The sequence below is a fragment of the Eimeria mitis genome, genomic scaffold (assembly GCF_000499745.2).
Source record: "Eimeria mitis Houghton genomic scaffold, Emh_scaff71, whole genome shotgun sequence".
In the NCBI taxonomy this organism is placed as follows: domain Eukaryota; phylum Apicomplexa; class Conoidasida; order Eucoccidiorida; family Eimeriidae; genus Eimeria; species Eimeria mitis.
The window spans coordinates 2,696-5,012 of NW_013575165.1; the positions used below are offsets into that span (position 1 = coordinate 2,696).

A 2,317-nucleotide genomic window follows, 5' to 3' on the forward strand; every position below is an offset into this window, starting at 1 on the left:
CAGCAGAAACAGCAGAAGCGAAGGCCAGCGAGGGGAGCCCGGAGGCGTGTTGCTGCGGCTGCTGCTGCTGCTGCTGCTGCTGCTGGCTCGCCTGCAGCAGCAGCAGCAGCAGCAGCAGCAAGAGAAGCAGCAGAAGAGGAAGCTGCACTTGTTGCTGCTGCTGAGGAAGCTATTGAGATGGCTCGGACGCCCGCGGAGCTGCTGCTGCTGCTGCTGCTGTCGAGCGACGCTCCTGCTGCAGCAGCAGCAGCAAGAAGCAGCAAACTGCTGCGGACAGCTTCCCCGCAGCAGCAGCAGCAGCAGCAGCAGCAGCAGCAACAGAGGAGAGAGCAGCAGCTGCTGCTGCAGCAGCACCACCAGCAGCAACAGCTAATTATAAATGCACTAGCAGCAGGAGACACAGAACTGCTGCAGCAGCAGCAGCCGTCCCTCCCTCTATATCTCCTTGCGCGTTGCATGCACCGCCTCTCTCAGCTGCTGCAGCAGCAGCAGCAGCAGCAACAGCAGCAGCAGCGGTTGCTGCAGCAGCAAGCCGCGCTAGCCACATACAGCAGCAGCAGCAGCAGCAGCAGCAGCAGCAGCAAAGAGCATCGACGGAGGATATCCCGTTGTCTGGTGCGGCTGCTGCAGGAGGTCTCCCTGCATGCTGCTCAGCTGCTGTCTCCGCAGCAGCAACAGCAGCAGCAAGAGCAGCAGCAGCAGCAGCAGCAGCAGCAGCAGCAAGAACGTATATCTTTGCTGCTGTCTGTAACTCGTTCTCTTTATGATTCTGGGTTGATAGGGCCCCTCAGCATGCAGCAGCAGCGGCTGCTGCTGCAGCAGCAGCTGCTGCTTCCTCCTGCTGTGCTGCAGCAGCTGAAGCCGCTGCTGCTGACGACTGAGCTGCTGCTGCGGCGCGCGGTGTATGTACACCTCGAGCTGCTGCAGCCGCAGCAGCTGTGTGAGTTGCTGCTGCTGTTTGAGTCTCTCCGCAGCAAACAGCAGCAGCAACTGACCAGGCTGCTGCAGCAACAGAACGGCCTGCGGCTGCTGCAGCCGCGGCAGCAGCTGCAGCAGCAACCATCTACGTGGAGCGCAGCAGCAGCAGCAGCAGCAGCTCTGCTTTTTCGTGCTGCAGTGAGGGACGAGCAGCACTGGAGACAGCAGCAGCAGCAGCTGCTGCAGCAGCAGCAGCAACAACAACAACAACAGGTATCGGGAGAGGACCAACAGGCGCTGCAGCAGCAGCAGCAGCAGGAGTCTGCAGCTTTTGCTGCAGCAGCAGCAGCAGCAGCAGCAGAGCGGATGCATTGGCTGTCGCTGTCTTTGCATGCGTTTGCTGCTGTGAGGGGAGCAGACGGCATCACTGCAGCAGAAGCAGCAGTGCTGCTGCAGCGCTACTTGCGGCTTATCTCCAGACACAAGTCAGCAGCAGCAGCAACAGCAGCAGCAGCAGCAGAAGCAGCAGCAGCAGCAGCAGCAGAAGCAGAAAGTAGCAGCAGCAGCAGCAGCAGTTTATGACCCCTAGCAATGAATTTGCAACAATGTTTGTATCTTCTGCTGTTTGTGCTGCTGCTGCTGTTGCTGCTGCTGTTGCTGCTGCTTGTCCTGCTGCTGCTGCTGCTGCTGCTGCTGCTGCTGCAGTGTATCCGCTTTCACCGCAGATGCTTGTCTGCGGCTGCTGCATGCAGCGCAGCAGCTGGGGCTGTGGGGCGGCGGTGCTGCAGCAGCGCTGCTGGCAGCAGCGAGAAGACACAGCGCACACTGGGCAGCAAGCAGCAGCAAACAACAGATATTCAGACTCGTAAGACATACTGCTGCTGCTGCTGCTGCTGATGATGATGATGATGATGATGTTTGTGTTGCTGGTGCTGCTGCTTATGCTGATGCTGCTGCTGCTGCTGCTGGTTGAGTTGTTGTTTCTGCTGCTGCTGCTGCTGCTGCTGCTGCCACAGCTGAGGGCGGTGCTACTGCTTCTTTGTGAAGCCGTGCTGCTGCTACTGCTTCTGCTGCTGCAACTGCTTCTGCTGCTGCTGCACCTGCTGCTGCTGTTGCTGCTGCTGCTGCTGCTGCTGCTTGCGGTGTATGCGCAGGTTGTGGCGTTAAGCCATTTGGGTGTATCCCCAGATGACCCGCTTCTTGCTGCAGCAGTTGAAGGCATCGCCGCCCGCATTCCTCTACCTGCTGCTGCTGCTGCTGCTGCTGCACCTGCTGCTGCACCTGCTGCTGCTGCTGCACCTGCTGCTGCTGCTGCTGCTGCTGCTGCTGGCTGCAGGAGGAAGGCTACGTGGACTGCTGAGGAGCTTGCTGCGCTGCTGCGGTGGGTGAAGGCATCACG

At 60.0% G+C, this 2,317-nt stretch overlaps 1 protein-coding gene across 1 annotated transcript in view; it reads left to right on the forward strand.

Moving 5' to 3' along the window:
* Positions 1-2,317, forward strand: part of EMH_0062130 (uncharacterized protein) — a gene marked incomplete at both ends in the record, with an annotated part of 5,939 nt that overhangs the window by 970 nt on the left and 2,652 nt on the right. The window contains 3 exons of the mRNA XM_013501550.1: positions 98-1,471; positions 1,671-1,783; positions 2,073-2,315. Coding sequence (XP_013357004.1) covers positions 98-1,471; positions 1,671-1,783; positions 2,073-2,315 — 1,730 coding nt within the window. The remainder of the gene's footprint in view (positions 1-97; positions 1,472-1,670; positions 1,784-2,072; positions 2,316-2,317) is intronic.